General features: G+C 34.1%; 1 protein-coding gene across 11 annotated transcripts in view; it reads left to right on the plus strand.

Moving 5' to 3' along the window:
• The window catches only part of SCAF8 (SR-related CTD associated factor 8), a 187847-nt gene that overhangs the window by 16098 nt on the left and 152354 nt on the right, over positions 1-19395 (plus strand). For all 11 annotated transcript variants that reach the window (XR_005062696.2, XR_005062690.2, XR_012124328.1 and 8 more), the window contains one exon: positions 16632-16715. Coding sequence is in view for 7 of the 11 variants with exons in the window: in XM_037023484.2 (XP_036879379.1) it covers positions 16632-16715 (84 nt within the window). In the remaining 4 variants the exon portion in view is untranslated. The remainder of the gene's footprint in view (positions 1-16631; positions 16716-19395) is intronic.

A 19395-nucleotide genomic window follows, 5' to 3' on the forward strand; every position in this document is an offset into this window, starting at 1 on the left:
TCTAAGCTTCAGTTTATTTGCTTTAAAAATAGGGACAATCCCTTCCCTGATGACCTCTCAGAATTGGTTTAAATATTTAAAATGTTGACTGGTTTTGAAATACTCAAGAAGGTTGGTTTAAATATATAAAGTTACAAAATAACTTCATGAAGTATTAGGAAAACTAAAGAATACTATTGCTAATATTCTTATTTTTCTAAAATAAGTTTATTTTTAAGACTACTAAGGAAAAGTAATTTGAAAAAAAAGCTGCGACTGGGAACAGTGTCATCAGAGATAATCACTGTTGCCCTAGAAAGCATCTTCATATTATAACATTCTTTAATAATAGGTAAAAGTTGTGGAGATTTAAGTTATAAAGAAATACTAGGTTATATTTTTCAAGTTGGAGAAATAGTTGAACAAAATTTCTGAACAGCATACAGTAACAATACAGGCCATGATGTATTTTGGACCAATAATATTGGGCCAGTATTACTGATTCTCATTTGTAAGAATTTCAATGTTTTACTAACTCTAGCAAGGCTTATAATAAGCACATTTTAAACACTTACTGGTATAATTTCACATCAGGATGTATAGTTTAAAATACTGATTTCACATAGATGCTGAAAGGCAGCCTTACAGACTTTTAGTAGTGGTTATATCTTGAGGGCAGTGGGTGAATGGGTGGGTGTGGTGAAAGAGGTTTCAATATTTGGAATTTTTCACAGCATTTATTGCTGAATTACTTTCATAATATTTCCCTCAAATCCCAAGTACTATGTTTCTTAGCTTTTGAGAGAAGGGTAGAGTTGGTCTATTTTAATATTATTTGAATTAATCCTTTAGGGAAGGTGATTTCCTTGTTAAGGTTTGGAAGATTCTTAAACCTTATTGAGGATGGCTTGAAATTCATGTTTAAATGGAATTTATTTAGATGTTATTTGAATAATAGACGTATAAGCTTCATAATATATTGACTTTTGATTAAAGTCTTCTTGGCTATTAGGTTGGTGTTATTAAATGACATGTCTCCACAGTCATCTAGCACCTCATTCAGTAATTCAGTTGTATGTGTTTAGTTGGCTGCTAGCAGGTGGACTTTTTTGTTTTGTTGTTGGAAACGGAGTGGATAGATAGTTAGAGGAACTGGGTTTGAGACATTGTTCTGTTGCTTAGTATCCGTTTGAATTTAGTTAGGTCACTTACCCTAAGTTTATCTGTCTGTCTATTAGATGAGAATAATGAATATTAGTGTTATTGGGCCATTCTGAAAATAAAAAGTGATAGAGCATTTTATGTTAGTGCTTAATACTTGACAGTGCCATGGAGATGAAAACTAATATTTATTACTATCTTCCTCTCTTGTCATTGCTACTGCCTATTTCGTTTCTTTTTTTTTCTTTTTTTTTTTTAGTCTTTTATTTGTTGCTCTTATATCTGAAATAATTTTACCCTAAGGCCTACTATGCTCTTGTTCTATGTATTTTCTCTCTGATACTTAGTCTTCAGTATTTATTTTTTATTTCTTCTATTATCTTTTCAGGAATAACTTGTATTTTTACTTTTCTGGGATCCAGTATCATATCTTTTACATATTTAGTGTACGTATGTACATGAAATAGTATTGTTATCACCTCAAACTAAACTTTCTTCTATAGCCTTCTTACTTTTAAACTTCCTCTTTATGTCAGTAGTAAAATCATGTTCCCAAGCACTCAGACTTGAAAACTGGATTTTCCTACATGACACTCTTTTGTATTTTTTCAGTCATGAAATCCAATGAATTATTTTTAAAAACGTTTTGCATCCTTCCCTTCCTTTTGTATCTCAGTATTAATAAAGCATTAATGTCCTCCTCATTTCTCCTGGGTTTATTAAAGTCAGTTTTTCACTGGCTTTTAGTTTACTATTTTCTGTTCTCTCTAGTTCATACAGTAGAAAACTTTTTTTTTAGATTACTAGATGAATTTTTACTATATTAATCTCTTCAAACAGCTGTTTTGCTTGAATCACTTTGAACTTGTAAAAAAACCTTTGAGGTTACCTTTGCCTTCAGCTGTGCACTTTTCTTAGCTATGGATTTAAAGCTTTTTATAAGACCGTATTTTATAAGTAAGTTATTTATAAATGTGTAGATATGTTTATCAGATACATTGCTTATACATGATGCTATGAAATGGGAAGATTGATTATATGCAAAGCTATGCACTATATATTCTCATTTGTGTGTCTTGTTTTTGGTACTCAGTGATTCCCCAGTAGGAAAGCACAGCTTTCTGTTGAGATGCTGATGCATTTGGATTTGAAAATAGCCACTTCTCTAATCCTTTCTGAAAACTACTGTTTATAAAGATATTTATTGATGAGTGTGTTGTAAATAGTGTGGAAGCAGAATCACAGCTTAAATAGAAATGCTCTCTTTTTCTAGTCAGCCTATTTCCCTTTCATTTTCTTTATTAACCTTTTCTCTGTTTCCAACTGGATGTGTATTTCATTTGTCTGAATATGTCCTCCAGTAGCATTTTTATTTTGACACTAGATAATGCCATTTTTTTCTTGTTTTTAATGAGACAAAGTTGTAAAGTCCTCATGGATCCCCAAATTTTTAAATAACCACTTTAGGATAGTATCCCTCTGTTAATTGCATATGGGAATGTGAGGGAAGAAAATGGAACATGCTTAGCCACTAATAGGTAAACCGTTTCTCCATACACCAACTTTTTAATATACACTCACTTCACATTGTCTTGACAAAATAAACCGTGCATACATTTTAGAGACCTTTAGAGTCGTTAGTGAATTGTCAGAGTTGACAGTGGTAAGTCTTAGAATGCTAAGAATCTACTGTGTTTTGACAATGGTATTTCTATGATACTCTCCTTCCATCTCAGTAGATTGTTAGATATTTGATAGGAAGTTCTTCATGTTTTTTGTTTTCTTAAGGGCTTAATATTGTGCATATTTATAGTAACTAGTCAGTGAATGTTGGTTGGATTTGATTAATCACTGTTTAGCTTTGATTTATTAATCTGTTGACTTTGGCTTTGTATTTCCCAATTTTTTATTTGTTTTTAGTTGATTTGACTTAGGTAATAAAACTTTATTGATCTGGTTAAGAATACTGTGAGTGCTTATGATTACCTCTCAAAGTGAATTTAAAAATCATATACAAGGATGTTTATTATACAAGGGTATAAATAATATTGGGGATTATTTGAGGGTGAGGCATTCTGCTGCTTTGGAGTAGTTCTTTATTTCTATGATATTGGCATAAGATTATAGATTGTAAAGATTATTAAATGTAAAGTTGAGGGAGAAAAAAATAAGAGAAATGTGTATCATCACCTGTGGCTTTGACTTTCCATTTCTTTGAGCAAAATAGATGTATTGCATTCAAGTGAATTTAGAAAAAGCTGGATGAATTTATTTTGCTAGGTTGTGTTTGGTTACCTGATTACCTTCAAAATCTAATAAGCTACTTTATCAAAGTTAAGTCGACATATATTTTCATACCTGATTTGTGCAGGGAACTGTTTTAGTCATTTTAGAGGATATTTAAAAAAAAGATACCGGTTAACTACTTATTGAAGATTTACAATATGTTAAGTCAGTGTTATCCAGTTGGATGGATGGATGGATGGAGAGATGGATAGAGAGGGAAATGGACTAAATGGAAAACAAATGATGAGCAAAACAATTTTGCATTGTGGTTGGATTGCCATGAAGGTAATAAGCAGGATGTATAACCGTTATAGGAGGAAAAGAGGCTCTATAACTGTTTAACTTGTCTACACATACGTATATATGTGTGTGTGTGCATGCCAGCCATTGGTGGCAGGATATAATTTCAAGTGTGAAAGTTTTTCCCTTTTCCTATGGTTTTGACTAGGAAAAAAATCTGAGTTTTGTACCACTGTGTCTTTTGCATCTCTAGAAATTTGCTAGTCTTCCTTTTAAAAAAAAGAAGACAAAGATTGCTTTTCAGACTCATCCTTTGGCAAGCAGTATTAGAATTTATGTTTTATACTTACTGTAGTTTTAGCATTACCTTCTTATGACTGTGGGCTTATGACTGTGGGCTAAAACAGTGTCTCTAGAAATTTTACCACAACCCACAATAAGAAATATAGTTTGTGTCATGAGCCAATAATTAACATATGTAAATATAATAGGAACAGAAGTTACACCCAAGATTAGTCAGTGTACTTCATTACTTTCTGTTTTGTTTATTTTTTACTGGACTAGAATTATCTTGAGAAGGTTTTCATCTCATGGATTTGTTAGATTATGTTTTGAAGAAAACTGAAAGACCATTCCAGGTGGGAAAAAAATGGCATGGAAAAGAAATGTGTGGTAGAACTTTATAATTTTAAGAAAATTGTCCTTAATAAATTATATTCATTTGTTATATTTTTCTGAACAGTTTTCCTGGTCTTGTTTTTGTATTTAATTCTTATATTCATAAAGTTGTAATTGCACATGTTTTATAGTTGTCATGTATCATATAAGATATTTCCATATTTCTACATTGATAATGTATCAGGTTAACTTTCCATCTCTTAGTATTTTGTTTTGTTTTCTTAACTGTCATATAAAAGGTTGATGTAAAAATAATCATGATTATGGCCTTTTGCTTCTTTAAAATATGTAGAGTCAGTAGTAGAAATTCTATATAGCTCTTGTATTTAGTGCCATACTGCCCCTTTCTTCCATATACTGTATTTTTCATTTCTAAAATTCTCATTTGGTTCCTTTTTGTAGTTTCTTTCTCTGATGAAAATTTCTATCTTTGCATTTATTTAAAGAGTTTTCTGCTTTACCTTATTAAGGATGATTATTAACTTCTTTAAAGTTTTGATAATTCCAGTATCAGCGTCATTTTGGGGTTGGCATCTGTTGCTTATCTTTTCCCTTGAGCAGTGTGGACAGATTTTCTTGGTTTGTGTGTGTGTGTTGATACATCAAGTAAGCTTGGATTGTATACTGGACATGTTCAATATTATATGTAAGACTTCATTAAAATGATCTGAAGAATGTTGATTAGTAGACTTTCAGCTTGGTTATGTTAAGGATGCAGGTTCTGTCTTGCCTTTTTGTAGTGGTTCCAATGTCAGTTTAATTTTAAAGCATTTATTTTGCTGTGTAGGTGTGCCCAGCACATGTGCCACTCAGGAGTTAGTCTAGGCATTGGGTACTGGTTTACTTAAGATTTTAGTTCTCAAAATCGTTGCTAGGCTTCTTTTGGTTAGTTTCAGGCAGGCACAAGTCCACGATGAGCTGAGGACTTAAGTTAATTCATGCACAGAATTAGGGGGATCCTCCTCCAGCTCTCTCTAGGATTCCCATTCTTTCTCCAGATGTCAGGGTATCCTTATCTGTGTCTTGGCCAAAAAGTCAGCTTTCTCTCCAGGTTTAACCTTCACAGTGAAGTGCCCAGAGAGAAGAGAGGAAAAAAACGGGGACTCCCCACCATGTTTTTTGGATAATAGGGGACCTTTTTCCTGATTCTCTGTCTGATGATGGCTCTTCTCTCTTGGGATTTTAGGTACTGATGTGTCAATGATGGCTGCCCTCCAACCCTTATCAGGGTCAGGGGAGAAAAGGGAGAGGGAGATAAAAGGAGACCCCTTCCCCCCATCAGTGGTATGAAGGCATCCATTTACCTAATCTTCTGGCTAGACTAAGAGGGTTTCCCTGAGCACTTTTGCTTCTAGTATTGACTGCAGCCTTTGACTCTGCAGGCTCTGGAATCAAAGCCTGCAGATAATAGAGATACTCAGAAGAGTAGGGAATTTACCTCAGTAACCACTCCCCCCTCTCTGCTATTTCTGGTCATTATTCAAGTTTGACTGCAGCCTCTAGTTGGCTTGCTGTTTTACTTTTCAGTGTCCTCAGGTAGCTGCTTTTTTGTCTGGTGTTTTTAGTTGTAATCAGTGGGAGAGAGCAGCTGTGGTTGGCTTTACTCCATTTTGGCTCACTGTAACTCCTGTGTGCCTTTTTAAAGAGTATTTTTTAACCTCCTTTATTCCAAGGATTTGAACAGAATATGTAACTTTGAGTGTTGAATGGAAGGACCATGCAAGTAGGTTTTTGTGACTTTAATGTTTTTGTTTAAATGGTGGCTTTTGGGGGGAAAGTTGATTACAGTTTTTCTTTGTTACTAATACAGTTTTGTAGTATAATTTAGATTCTAAAATAGTTTCCTTTTTACCAGTACTCAATACTGTGATATTAACCTTAGACAGCTGCCAAGCCTGAGAAATGGGATATTCCACTTATTAATATAAAAGGTTGACTATGTGCAAATGCTTGTCACTCATAGGAAAGGGATAATTAGTTATAAAGCATATAAACATTTGTGTTTGTCATCATCTTGTTAACACTTTTATATATCTAATTCTGGCATTATTTTCATTTTTCTTTTTTAACTAGAGGATTTCTTCAACCACCCACCCCCACCTCAAATCTTGGTATATAGGGTTGAGTTTACTAGATAGATGTTTGTGTATTTCAGATTTACAATTTTAAGAGAATGGGTAACATTTCCCCTTATATTTTACACTTAAAAAAAAAAAAGGCAATCTGGATTTGGAATTCTGAGAAAGATGTACAATTTTGCATACTCCTCACCAAATAATATTGTTTATTACCATCATTGTCTACTTAACTACACTGTGTCTAGTTGTTTATTAGAATATTTTGTCTCCAAAACCCCCATGGGTTCCATGAGGACAGATACCTTGTCAGCCTGTTCCATTGGCTCTATAGTGCTAGCACTAGTGAAAATATGTGGAATGAGTGATGAATTGTTGGATTATAGATTATTTATATTTTCTGTCCACAGTCCTCATGCTTTTTGTATTTTTTAATTTTTCTGTACTAAAATGTTTTTATATCAGAAAAAAGTTTGTAAGATTTTTTTATAAAGAAAAGATGATTATTATGTTTGCTCACTGGTTTTAGGTACTTTAACATTTCATATTTCATTTGCTTTGATGTTTGCAACGACATACGGTCTTTTATTTTCAGAGATGCATTTGAAACTTTGTTCTGAAGTTTTCTTATTGGCACATTACTTAGTATAAAATTGGGAGCTGTGCCTTTGTTAAAAGCCTGTTCTAGGGGCCCTCATGGAATATCTGTAATACATACTTTTGGGCGTTGCTCTTCAAAAAGTTCTAATTGCTCAAGAGTGTTGCTATTATAGTAGAAGTTAATCAAGCTTATGTATTTACAATTTTATTTCAAACATTTTTTATGAAGAAATTTACTTTAAAAATCTTAGGGAAAAGTTACTATTGGCCACATTACTGTTTTAATGTTAAATCTGCTGCTGTTAATCCTAATGTTATTTACTGTTCTCTGGTCACATTTTGTTATGCACATGCATCTGAATTTTTTAAGTTTGTTATATGGTTATAGTATCTTAATACTACTTATTATATCTGAAGCCAAAAATAATATGGAAGATCTTGCTATAAATAGGAAAGGAGAACTCATATGTTAGGAGTGAGAACTTTGATATGAGGATACATACTTTTTGTTTATTGAAGTAAAATTTGTAATAAAGTATCAATTTTCAGGTATTAGTGAATAATAGCTTTTGAAAATGACTTTATCAGTGAAACAAGTCTTTTGTTTACATTTTTATTCCTGTATGCAAAATTCTGAATTTGTTATTTTTAAAGTTATTTAGGAAAAAAGAAAAATGTTTGTAAATTTTAATTTCCCCTTTGAATTATAAAAATTTCACAAAGACATGAAAAATTAAAAAACCTATGCAGTCAATAATGAAATTATTATTCACAACTTTGTTTTACTATATTAGTTTTCTGTTCCTGTGTAACCATTGCTACAAACTGAGCTTGTGGATTAAGCACCATAGATTTATTTTACAATTTCCTTAGGTCAAGATCCAGACACTTCGTAGCTGAGTTCTTTGCTGATTCTGTCAGCCAGGCTGTGCTCTCATTTGAGACATGAGTTTCTCTTACAAGCTCATTCAGGTTGTTGGCTGAATACAATTCCTTGCTGTTCTAATGTGGAGGTCTGTGTTTTGTTTGCTAACTGTGGGCTGGAAGTCACTCTTAGTTCCCAGCAGCCACCCTTAAGTCCCAGGAGCTGTGTGGCCCTCTCACATGTGTCCTCACATGGCAGTTAACTCTGATGTCTCTTCTTAAAAGGACACTAATCTTACTGGATCAGAGATCTGCTCTTACAACCTCATTTAACCTTAATTACCTCTACAAAAGCCATATTTCCAAATATAATGACATTGAGATTTCGACATGTGAATTTCGTGGTGGGAGAGAACACTGTAGAGGGCCAATATTGGCATGCAGATTGAGAGAAAACAAGATTGTACTGAAACACGATTTTCGAAGTAACATATGCATGAAATTTTTTTTAAGGACCAAAGAGATTTTATAGGAAGCTCTTCCTTCTGGATCCATCAAAGAGAACAGTGTTTTTGTTCTTAATACTCTAGCTCCTCTCATCATTACCTTCATATCACTAAGTAATATTTTTATGCCACTGTTTCTTGAATGGTCAGTTTTAGATCTTGCTTGTTGAATTTTTGCAAGAATAAATGAGACATTAGTTTACTTGTGCTACTCCTGTCCTCTGTAATGCCACAGTTATGAGTGATGGGACTCTGGAATTCTGCAGGATCAGTTGTTTGCCTATTTGACTCTATCTTCTTATGTGTATACTGTGGCTTGTGGGTTCTCTTTGTTTCATCAGTTACCAATCCTCTTACCACTTCCCATTTTCTGAAAATTGTGACATGTTTGCTAATTCTATTCCCTTTTTCCATTCTGTTTGTCATTGTGAATTTTTACACATTTAAAAAATCTTACTCTTAATGTCCTCCTCATAGGAGGAAGAAAGGAAAAAAATATCTGCAGTCAGAATGCTATCCTAAATTGAAAGTAACAAGGTTGTTTTGGTTCCAAGAACTTTTGTGATTCTGACTTTCTGATTTTTGTTTTTGAGATTTGAGGGATCTTACCCAGTACTCTCAAGGTCCTAAAGGACCACTGTTGGGAAGGAAGGATTGGGTTGATTACTGTGTTCATTATTTGAGGTTCACATTTTTAAGGTTAATTCCGTTGGTCATAGAACCAACACCCTTGAAAAAGAATATTAACCTTAAATTAGTAAGATGTTACCCAAATTTGATGGTCCTCTAGGCTATAAAAATCATTTAATATTGCTCAAATTGGCAAAGACACTAAAAATTTTGAAGTGAAGAGTTTGCTTGAAATAAGCGTCAAGTACATACAACATTAAGTTAACTTCTGCGTTCGTTTCCCTCATGCATAGATGAGGGGAGGGCACTGATATTCTTTCTGGGGACATGAGATCACAGGTGTGTGTCCAAAAAAAAAAAGCGCCCATTTGTAGGAATGAGAAATATTGCCCAAATTCAGGGGTCAGCCTGCTTTTGTAAATGAGCTCTGTTGGAACACACCCTGTCCATTCATACATGAATTGTCTGTGGCTGCTACAGAAGTAGAACTAATAGTGTGATAATAGCCTTCAAATCTTAAAATATTTACTGTGCTTACCCCTGGACTAGTTAGTAATCAACAACTTTAAAAATATTTATTAGAAATAAGTTTTAGTGAAGTAGCCAGCAGCACCTAAGATCAAAGTCCTCAAACCTGATTAAAGTCTTTAGAAATTATTTCAAAGGAATTGTTTTCAGATCTAAAAATATGCATTTGATATGGTGCTTTACTGCCTTACAGTACAGAAAGTATAGAAATTTCTATACAGATAGCAAAGACATTTATTATGTTACTAGTTCAAAGAGCATTCTTCAGTGTACCTGAGGGGAGTTGAAACATAAAGAATGAATGAATTTAGACTGAAAACCCAGGCTATTTAGTATTTTTCCTTTGAATTGGTAAGTCTTGAATAGCCAAAGGAAGTGGCAGGTCAAGACTGGGACTTTGTTTCAGTCATTGAGATATAGTGGGTGGACATAGCTTATAACAAGTAAAGGGTTGTCATACAGGATTAGATAACGTTAGGACATAGCATATGAGGGGAAGAAGCTTAGGTTTGGGAAGCAGAGTTCAGAACAGCAGGTCTTAGACAAGATAAAGTTGTCTTAACTGAGGGAATAATTTAATGAAACAAACTGACAGGGATCAGCAGCGACTTTAGAGTGTGGAAAACATGGTAGCAGGAGCTAGAATGTGGGATAAGATAGATAGAATGGTGGGATTAAAATCTGTACATGAGAAAACTGGATATCTGGAGAGTCCAAGCCTAGAGGAGATTATGCAGCCATGGTCTTCTGACCCAAGACAGAGATCGAAATTGTCAGACAAAGGAAAATAAAGGTCCCAGAATCAACTTTTAGTCTTCAGCATTTTCCAGTATAAATCTGTGATGTGTTTTTTCTGTGTTGGATCAAATTTTGAGAATAACTGAGAGAGTAACTTTCCCATTTTTTGTTGGCAGGCTCATACAGATGACTAGAATGAGTGTTGGAATCAAGCTTAGAATTTCCTAATGGCAACATTAGAGCAGTGTCAACAAATTATCAGTTGGCTAATAAAGGTTTTTCATTAAATGCTTGTCATGTATCAGGCATTGCTTCGCTTCATAGCCTGTAGATCTAAAGATTAAATAAAGTCTTAAGGTATGTTGAGTCATTTACAGGTTTTAAAAAGCATCAAATGGGCTGGTGGCATATTTCATCACTATTTTGTTTTTCATAAATACTGAATGACATTCATAAAATTCTCAATAATAACCTTTGATGGAGCTCCTAGACCACTGAGTTTGGTGTAGAGGATTGAGCAACAGAGGATTGAGCAACAACAGAGAAGGATGACAAGCCTTCTCTGAAGTCATGTGTTAGGTTCACATTAGTTCATTAAATATATACATTTATACTCCATTTCTGAAAGAACTTTGAAGTAGCTTACTTAACAAAATTAAACACAGTTGAAAATATATTTTATTTTTGCATACAGCAATTGTAGTTAAACATAGCAGAGAAAAGGATATCATCAGCAGACATTTGAGATGGATGTTTAGACTGGTGAAATAAACATCAGCAAGATCACCAGAAGCCAAGGCTCAAGAAGGGAAAAACATGTTAAGCCATCCTTTTTGATAAAGAACACACAGGAACTAGCTAAATTGTTCTCCTGTTTCTTAATTCAAGGAGAATGTACTTTGTGAATTCTGGCATAAGGAACTTTTTGGGTACAGATAATTATTTCTTTAACACATCAGTAAAAGACAGTGTTCTAGGTGAAATTTTTATCCATCTTCATAGGTTGAAGACTTAAATTTTAGTAAAGGTTTTCAGTGAGGAATTAGTTGAAAGTGTCTGTTTTCTGATGATCAGATTTAGTAAAGATATAAGACTAGAGAATCTAGAGAAATGATTAGTTGAAAGCATATGTATTAAGTGAGCCTTTGAAAAGTACTTAATTAGTATTTCTCTGAGCAATACCTTAAGTTTCTGCAGGTGGTGCATTTTTAAAAGGGGTGTCTCAGATGAGAGCTGACTTTTTGGACTGTTGAAAATATCTTACACAAACCCACAGCCAACATTATACTTAACAGTGAGAAGCTGAAAGCTTTTCCTTTAAGATCGGGAACAAGAGAAGGATGCCCACTCTCCCCACTTCTATTCAATATAGTACTGGAGGTCCTTGCCACGGCAGTCAGAAAACACAAAGAAATAAAAGGCATCCAGGTTGGCAAGGAAGAAATTAAGCCTCCCCTGTTTGCAGATGACATGATATTGTACATAAAAAACCCAAAAGAATCCACTCCAAAACTACTAGATCTAATACATGAATTCAGCAAAGTTGCAGGATACAAAATTAATATGCAGAAATCTGGCATTCCTATACACTAACAATGAACTAGCAGAGAGAAATCAGAAAAAAATTCCATTCACAGTTGCATCAAAAAGAATAAAATACCTAACCAAGGAAGTGAAAGACCTATATACTCTGACAATTAATTACAAGACACTCATGAGAGAAATTAAAGAAGATACCAATTAATGGAAACACATCCTTGCTCATGGAAAGGAAGAATTAATATTGTCAAAATGGCCGTCCGCCTAAAGCAATCTACAGATTCAATGCAATTTCTATCAAAATACCAACAGCATTCAACGAACTAGAGAAAATCGTTCTAAAATTAATATGGAACCACAAAAGACTCCAAACAGCCAAAGCAATCCTGAGAAGGAAGAATAAAGCTGTGGGGATTATGCTCCCCAACTTCAAACTCTACTACAAAGCCGCAGTAATCAAGACAATTTGGTACTGGCACAAGAACAGACCCGTAGACCAATGGAACAGACTAGAGAGCCCGGATATAAACCTAACCATATATGGTCAATTAATATATGATAAAGGAGCCATGGACATACAATAGGGAAATGACAGCCTCTTCAACAGCTGGGGTTAGCAAAACTGGACAGCTACATGCAGGAGAATGAAACTGGATTATTGTTTAACCCCATACACAAAAGTAAACTCGAAATGGATCAATGACCTGAATATAAGTCATGAAACCATAAAACTCTTAGAAAACAACATAGGCAAACATCTCCTGAATATGAAAATGAGCAACTTCTTCCTGAGTGCATCTCATTGAGCAAGGGAAACAAAAGCAAATATGAACTCATGGGACTACATCAAACTAAGAAGTTTCTATATGGCAAAGGACACCATCAACAGAACAAAAAGGCATCCTACAGTATGGGAGAATATATTTTAAATGACATATCCGACAAGGGGTTAACGTCCAAAATATATAAAGAACTTAAACGCCTCCACACCCAAAAAGCAAATAACCCTATTAACAAATAGGGAGAGGATATGAAGAGACAGTTCTCCAAAGAAGAAATACAGATGGCCAACCGACACATGAAAAGATGCTCCACATCACTAATCATCAGGGAAATCCAAATTAAAACTACAATGAGGTATCACCTCACACCAGTAAGGATGGCTAGCATCGAAAAGACTAAGAACAACAAATGCTGGTGAGGATGCGGAGAAAGGGGAACCCTCCTACGCTGCTGGCGGGAATGTAAGCTAGTTCAACCACTGTGGAAAGCAATATGGAGGTTCCTCAAAAAACTAAAAATAGAAATACCATTTGATCCGGGAATCCCACTCCTTGGAATTTACCCAAAGAACACAACTTCTCAGATTAAAAAAGACATATGCATCCCTATGTTTATCGCAGCACTTTTTACAGTAGGCAAGATATGGAATCAACCTAAGTGTCCATCAGTAGATGAATGGATAAAGAAGCGGTGGTACATATACACAATGGAATATTATTCAGCCATAAGAAAGAAACAAATCCTACCACAACATGGATGGAGCTGGAGGACATTATGCTCAGTGAAATAAGCCAGGCGGAGAAAAACAAATGCCACATGATTTCCCTCATTTGTGGAGTGTAACAACAAAGCAAAACTGAAGGAACAAAATAGCAGCAGACTCAGAGACTCCAAGAAGGAACTAGTGGTTACCAAAGGGGAGGGGTGTGGGAGGGTGGGGAGGGAGAGAGAAGGGGATTGAGAGGTATTATGTTTAGTACACATGGTGTGGGGGGTCACGGGGAAAACAGTGTAGCACAGAGAAGGCAAATAGTGAATATGTGCCATCTTACTACACTGATAGACAGTGACTGCATTGGGGTATGGGTGGGAACTTGATAATATGGGTAAATGTAGTAACCACATTGTTTTTTCATATGAAATCTTCATAAGTGTTTATCAATAATACCTTAATACAAAATTTTAAAAAATCTTAACAATTCTACATTTCCTCTTTCTCATTCCGCCTTCTCCCCCATTTTTTACTCTCTCCACCAAAAAGAGAGGAAAGCTTTGGTCTGTTAGAACTTGAGGGATTTACCACTTAAGAAGAAGAAATAATGTATTGTCAACTATGGGAGGACCTTGATGCATCTTCATTGCGCTAGTTATATAAATTTATGTAGAATGGATCTTCAGATAGCCAGGAGCATACATGTTTGATGGGTTCTTTAATTATTTATTTAAATAGAGAACGCCTACCAAAAAGAAGGATTTTCATTTTAATAATGGCTAATCCTGTAGAGTGACATAAATGTGTTCTAAAGCTTTATATGTGATGTTTCCTATTCTGTAAATGAGGAAACTAAAATTCAGAGGATTGGTTAGCAGCTTGGAATAAGGTGACACAGTTAGAATTCAAATCCAGGTCTATGCAAAGCTTGTGCAGTGCTCTGTCTTGTATGGATTTGTTTATTTTAATTTTTTCTTAATTTATAACTGTTCTTTGCCAGACACTAGGAATACAGTTTGAGAAAAGGAAAAAAATCTAAACAAAAAAGACAGAGTTCCTGTTCTTAGAGTTTATCTCTTGTAGGAGAGAGCAAGGTGGATCTCAGATGGGCAGGAGTCTGGGCCTGTTAAGAAATTCTAGGAAATTGATCTGTGATTTACACAGGTTGCTATAAGTACTATAAAATGTGTGGACATTATAATGCATCTGGTGAATAGGCATACAGTAGGAATTGAGGCCTGAGAATATTAAAATTCCCTGTGAGTTTGACAGAGATAGCTTCTTCAAGGATCTGATGGAACCCTAACCATGGGTCGGCAGTATCAATAGGTGAGCACCTATTAGGGGAACTGACAGGGAACTTCTCCCAGAATCAATTTCAGTTTAGACAGCTCTTGATGTATCATTAACCCCTATTAGCTTAAATTGAGTTGAAGGAACTTATATCCTTTTTCTTTTGTCACCCTTTGTGACAGGCCTTTTAAAAATTATTAGATAATTATAGAAGTGAATGTCAGATTACTGTGATCAACGTTTCAAAGGTAATCGACAGTACAATGAGAGCATAAAGGGAGATACTGATCTGGTTGGGGAGGTGTGGAAGGCTTTCCTCATTAGGTGATGCTTTAACTAAGATGGAAGTGTATGCATAAACTAGCAGAGGCCCTAGTGAAGTTTATTCCACGTAGAAGAAACAAGCCCATTTTAAAGGCACTGTGTCAGGGAATGGAAAAAGACCATTGGTGCCTGGAGCAGGGAACTGCGGAGGGGAGCATGGGACAAAATGAGACTGGAGAGGTATATGGGAGTTAGACCAGGCAGAGCCTTGGATATATAGCTTTTTGTGTTTAACCTGAGTGGGAAGTCCTTGACCTTTTTAAGGGGGTAAAGGGAGAAGGTGGGTATTAGTCACCTTATCAGATTAGTTTTTGAAAAGACAGACATGCCATATCCTGTTAGATACTTGCTCTATGAGAGATGAAGGTAATTTAGGCTGTGGTGGTGTTGAAGGAGGAGACAAATATGGAGAAAATGGGGGTAAAAATCAATAGAATCCAGTGATGGATAGGTTTAAGGGGTACTGGAGCAAAAGCTATAGAGGCCTCTTGACATTCCTAGTTGATTAACCAGCTAATTCTGTTTAGGTTGCTTTTAAGGGTTAAGTTGTTTCTGCAATGTCCTAATGGCCAAAGCTTAGTTTCCAGACTTGTAGTTGCTACCTTATAGTGTTACAGTTAAAATCATAGCGTTGCTGAATACAGTGCAAGTTTTAATCAGTGTTCATTTAAACTTAGTTGTAATTGAGCCTTATTCTCCCACCTTGTTAACTTTTTTTTTTCCTAAGCAGCATTACTGTCCTTTGCTTATATGAGAAATTTGAAAACAAAACATTTTTTGGGAGAGGGTGGATTATTGCTAAACATTAGTGCCCTTATTTTCTAAAAAGTTTTGAGATTTAATTAACATGTCATACAATTAACCAATTTAAAATGTTTAATTCAATTGTATTTAGTCTGGTTGTACAGCCATTACAAAAGGCAAGTTTAAGTTATTTTCATTACCCCAGAAAGAAATGCTGTACTCATTATGGGTCACTCCTCATTTCTCCCCAACTTCTCCAGTTGTAGACAGTTAACTAATAAATTTACCCTTTCTGGACATTTCATGTAAATGGGATGCTGTAATACATGATGTTTTTAATATGCCTTTTTTTAACTGAGCATAATGTTCTCAAAGTTCGTCTATTTTGTAGCATGTGTCAGTACTTTGTTCCTTTTTCATGGCTAATATTTCACTGAATGGCTAGAACTCATTTTGTTTGTTATCAGTTGATGGACACTGGGTTGTTTCCACTTTCATAACAAGTTTTTTATGGAAATGTTGCATTGACCACCTATGTACAAGTTTTTATATGGACATTGATTTTCAACTCTCAAGTATATACCTCAAGTGGAATTGATGTGTAGTATTTCATATTATTATGGTTCATTTTTTGAGAAACTGTCAACTATTTTCCAAAGATGCTGCACCATTTTACATTCCCACTAGCAGTGTACAAGGATTCCAGTTTCTCTGTATCCTTGCTAACACTTGTTATTTTCTCATAATAAAGTAACTAAGTAAGTGTAAGGTGATACCTCACTTTTGATTTGCATTTCTCTGAAGGCTAATGAGTTGAACTTGGTTTTTAGAAGAAAAGCAGCACTGAGATTTCATTGAGAATATAAAAATGGAAATGTTTGGTAATTTCATGTAATTGCTTAGTGGTAATTAGGTTAGGTGTATTTAAAATTTGTTGTTCTTTTTCATCAGTTGTATTCCCTGAATGACTACAAACCACCTATTTCTAAAGCAAAAATGACCCAAATTACTAAGGCAGCCATCAAAGCTATTAAGGTGAGTAATAAATTTTACTCTTGTGTTTTCAAAAGGAAATACTGCACTAAGATTTTAGAGGAGGTATAATCTTTAAAGATTGTATATTTTCTTCCTCTTTACAGAGTAAATGTTCATGGAGAAAAACACAAAAATGAAAATCTATCATCTGTAAACTCTTCTATCTTCTACCTAGAGATAAACACTTAACATTTTGATAAGTATTCTTCCGTAAACTTTGAAACAATCATTTTACCTTAATTTTCTTAGGCAGGTAAGATTTTAGACAGCTACATTGTGAAGAATGTGTTTAACACTGTCACTTGTCATGCTCTCTTCACAGAATCTTGAAATACGATTTGGTAAAATATTTCTAAATAAAAATTAGTCTATTTTTTTTTTTAACTAATTCTATTGTAGATTTGAAAAGGGGCCATTATGGAAAATAATTGAGCCTCATTGTACATAGGACATTTGAACTATGGGGAAGAGGTATGGGCATTTAGCCCCTGCTCTGATAATAGCGCTTCTGAACACATGTTGACTCATGGACACTTCTGAAAATCTCAGAATAGGTTGGCCTTTCTCTAAAGAAATACCCATATGCATAAAGTTTTGCATAAAATTTCTTGGCTTTAAGGACCTTTTGAAGTTTAATCACAGACATCTGTTCAAGAGGTGTTTATCCCTAAAGCTAAGACTCCCTCGTTAGTAGGATATTAAAACTAACTGCTTATTTTTAACTACATAGGTATTAGTCTATGGATATATGGTGAAACATTTTTCTATTCTGAATAAGAACATCAGCCATAACCAGAAACACCAATTATTCAAATAAATAGTCTTTGAATAACCGCATTATGCATTATATTTAACAAATTGCTCTTGGGAGCTAATTGCCACTAGGAGAGAATGCAGGTTGCTAGTTGATTTTTCAGTGTTCTCATAGCCAAAGCCTAGTTTTCAGATTTGTATTTGTATCTTACAGCATTGTAGTTATAACCCCTGTATTTATATGCAGAAAATCTAAGAGGGGATAAAGACAGTGGCCTGTACACATGTTTAAGCGAGAAAATTTCTTTGAAGAAGTGATTTTTCAGGATATCTGATCGGCTTAGTATGGAATGTTAAGTCTCTTGTGCTTGCTTTTTTTTTTTTTTTAGATAAAATTTTATTGAAGGGTAGTTGACACACAGTATTACATTAGTTTCAGGTGTACAACACAGTGATTGAACATTTATATACATGATAATCTTGTGCTTGCTTTATACTGTTCTACATCATGATCAGATTTTTATCATGATCCTAAGAGAGTGCAAACATATATTTTTACCATTTTTATTCTGTGAAAATTAGCAATTGATGCATGGAGAAGATTCCATAAGGTACAAGTGTTAACATTATTTCCACTTTTCAGATGTTGAAGGGCCTAAGAGAAATTGAGTAATTTGAAATAAACAGAATAAATACAAGTAGAATGAATATTCTACTGTTTTGAGTTATTGTTTTAAATTTTTTAATTTTGAAAAAATTCGTATTGCAGAATATTATAATGAGCAACACATAGTCTATCCTTAGATTTGCCAGTTAACATTTTGCTACTTTTGGCTAGCTTCTGCATACGCACACAGGTGCTTTTTCATTTGAGAGTTAGTTTCACATTTCAGTCATAATAGTATTTAATCCTTCAGTACTTGAATTTGAATCTCCTAAGAACAAAGATGTTTCCTAAGTAACCACAGTACAGTGATCACATGCAAGAAATTTCACTGTGATATAGTACCATTATCTAATATACCTACTTAAATTTACCAGTTGTCTCAGTATTGACGTTAGTACTTGTCCCCTGTATCCCTGCTTTTCAAGATTCAGGCAAGATCACACATTACATTTATTTGCCTTGTTAATTATTTTATTTTGTTTTTCATGTCATTGACATTTTTGAAGAGTTCAGACCAAATGTTTTGCAGTACTGTATTATTTTAAATACATTTAGTACATATGTAGAGAATTTGAACTGCCTTTTAAATCAGATTTGAATGATACTCTGTTATTGAGATAAGTTAGTATTTTTTTAATAAGTGTTTAGAGAAATGGTTATTTTAATGGTTGCTTGTTCACATTGTACAATGTCAACAAAAGCTCACAGATAATATATTGTGGAAGAATGTATATGAAACTTTGAATTAAATTTTAGCAAGTGGCATTATTCTGAATTACATATGGTATCTAAAATAACTTAAAAATAGGAAGCACTGCCAAATTGTTTATCAGCAGAATAGTTTAATAAAAACCACTCTAAGTATTTAATATTTTGTATATTGATTTTAAATATTTAAGTACCTGTAAAGTACTTAATAACTAAAAAAATTTTTTTTTAACCTTAAGTAACTTAAACTGTTGAATGAAGTTACTTTATAATAAGGAAATTCTAGACAGACTTAATTGCAGATTTGATTTGGCAAATACGAATAATGAGATTTCCTTTCATTTTTTGTTTACATAAATATTGGATTTCATGGTGCTGTTCACTTGAATGTTCTTGTGTCTTTTCAAAGGGAATGTCCATTAAAAGTATATAATTCATGAGATCAGAAGTATAAATACAAGCACAGTTCACCTTACTTCTTTAAACAGAAATATGTTAATAGGCAGTTGCCATCAAGGTTTTAAATTTTTTAAGCCCAAATTGTAGATACTT

The sequence above is a fragment of the Manis javanica genome, chromosome 13 (assembly GCF_040802235.1).
Source record: "Manis javanica isolate MJ-LG chromosome 13, MJ_LKY, whole genome shotgun sequence".
Taxonomy (NCBI): Eukaryota; Metazoa; Chordata; class Mammalia; order Pholidota; family Manidae; genus Manis; species Manis javanica.